Source organism: Nannochloropsis gaditana (assembly GCF_000240725.1).
Source record: "Nannochloropsis gaditana CCMP526 unplaced genomic scaffold scaffold767, whole genome shotgun sequence".
Taxonomy (NCBI): Eukaryota; class Eustigmatophyceae; order Eustigmatales; family Monodopsidaceae; genus Microchloropsis; species Microchloropsis gaditana.
This window is the reverse complement of record NW_005803186.1, coordinates 7,091-9,367: the sequence shown is the minus strand read 5'-3', so window position 1 is coordinate 9,367 and position 2,277 is coordinate 7,091. Positions and strand designations below refer to the sequence as shown.

The window sequence follows — 2,277 nt, the reverse complement described above, 5'->3', positions numbered from 1 at the left end:
CCCCCCTTCCTTTCCTCTGGCCTTACCCGCTCTTGTTTTGGGAACCTCCAGGCTGCAGATTTCGAAGGCGCAGATTTCAGTAACGCGGTCGTCGATCGTGTCTCGTTCGACGGGTCGAACCTGAAGGTACGGAGGGAGGGAGGGATCGAGGGAGGGGAGGGGAAGAAGGGAAGAATCTGGCACGCCGGACTTGACCGGATGGCCGTTGTCCAAGGGACGAGTGCTTTACCATGCATGGCTGACGCATAGAGCACCACCCCTGACCGGCAGGGCTCCATTTTTAGCAACGCTGTGCTCTCCGGTACCTCCTTTGTCGGCGCGGATTTAACGGACAGCGATTTCACCGACACGTACATGGGAGAATTTAACTTGAGGGAGCTCTGCAAGAATCCGACGCTGAAGGGAACAAACCCGGTCACACAGGCCCCCACGAAGGAAAGTGCTGGCTGTAAATGAAGGGAGTACTTGGGCTTTGGAGGGAGGGGAGAAGGGGAGGGAGGGTCTCCCAAGGCATGAGCGCCCGACGGAAACAGAGGAGAAAAAAGGGACTTGGGCCACAGGGCAGGGACGTGGGAGATACACAAGGGCTCTCTGATGACCCCGCTGCGCATGGAAGCGGTTAAAGTGAAATGTACGTTCACTGAGCCGAAGAGTCTCTTGATGTTGTGTGCCTCGCATGCCGTGACAATACCGACGCCTCTTCGCTTGCAGAGGTCACGGCCTTTGTTGTCATATAAGGCAGAAAGCGACCTCCCAAAATAATGCCAATCGAGATGTTCACGCCATCGAAGGCCTTTTCTGGCTGGCATCATGGCTTGATCACCATGCTCGACATCTCTCCGTGCTGAATACCGCCGAGATTTTTTTCTTTTTTTCTATGTAAGGGGAAAGCGTGGCCTCCATCAAGAGTTGTCTCCCAAAGGCGTACAGACGTCACTTTTCTGCCATTCTGTCATCAACAGTATTCCTCGCCGCTTTCTCTCCACACGGTGCGTGACCACCATAGTGTGGGGAAGCCACAGCAAACCAACATGGACCTTGCCTTGTTGACTTTCACTGTCGCCAGGCCTCTTTAAAAAACAAACGCATCGACAGCGAACAATACAGAGGCTTGATATGTCGTTCGATGTTGCATGGCCATTTTTCGTATTGGAAGGGCCGTATTTGAGTGCATGGAATGACTTTTTCAGTGCGCGGGGTCATTTTTTGGATCTACGAGATGCTCTTCAGTCCGCGCGGTCGAGAATGGGTTGGCAAGGTGATTTGACACTTCACAAGGCCATATTTTACTTCACACGGTCCCTTCCTCCCTGTCCTGGCATGATCCTTGGTATATGTGTGTTTTTTTTCCGGCTTTTCCCCCCTAAAACTAAAAAACGCAAGGGCGAACGGGTCGATTAGCGAACGTCCTGACTTGCCTCGGAAATCCCCGCGGCTGTTGTTCCACCGTGGTCGTGCCCACTCGAAGCGGGCAATTTCATGCACGACCTTGCCCACTTGTGCCTGCTGAAAACCCTCAGGGACGTCACGGATGATGGCGAGCGTACGTGCATGCTTTGTGCGTGGGGTTTTGTGGGTGTTTTGGGGAAAAGAAAGGGGAAGTAGCTGATGACCGTCGTTTCAGGGGGTATCACCCCAAGCTCCTGATGCTGAGGAAATACCTATTCTTTCCAAGACACATTATATCACCAACTATGTCCTCTACGTCCTTGGATGGTGCGAGGCAGCGTGTGCAAAGCCAGGAGAGTCGTTATGATGTCGTTTGTCCCGGACAATTCTTTGCGTATGACGACGATCATGGTTGAACCTCTTCAGGCACGGGATGCTTGCCTCCCCTTCATTGATCCAAGCATCAATCGCCACCGTCCTTTCTTATTCTACCAGCTACAAAAGATCCGACGCCAACACACCTGGGCGAAGCTGCCTCTTTGCGTTAGCGTCCCGTACGTCACCCGTCTTATCCACCTCTCCCCCCTCCTCCTTCCTTGCACCTCTGTGTTTCAGATTCCCTGCCCGCCTGCCCTCTTCCGCTCGCATGGACGGACAACTCCATGTTGACCGGCCGCAGATCGCCATTTTGGATTTTGGCTCCCAGTACTCCCATCTGATTGCCCGGCGGGTGCGTGAGCTGCATGTGTTTTGCGAGCTGTATTCCTGCCTGGTGAAAGGCGAAGTCTTGCGGAAAAATCAGGTGGTAGGGATTATTTTGTCAGGGGGGCCGAATTCCGTCTATGCGGTGAGTAGAGGGTGCGCGTGAAGGAGAAAAAAAGGGGGCAA

At 53.6% G+C, this 2,277-nt stretch overlaps 1 protein-coding gene across 1 annotated transcript in view; it reads left to right on the top strand.

Moving 5' to 3' along the window:
* NGA_0469800 (uncharacterized protein) overlaps nt 1-842 on the top strand; it is a gene marked incomplete at its 5' end in the record, with an annotated part of 980 nt that extends 138 nt beyond the window's left edge. Inside the window, 2 exons of the mRNA XM_005853723.1 lie at nt 59-126; nt 271-842. Of these exons, the coding sequence (XP_005853785.1) occupies nt 59-126; nt 271-456 (254 nt within the window). The 3' untranslated portion in view covers nt 457-842. The remainder of the gene's footprint in view (nt 1-58; nt 127-270) is intronic.
* Between the last annotated feature and the right edge of the window lie 1,435 nt (nt 843-2,277).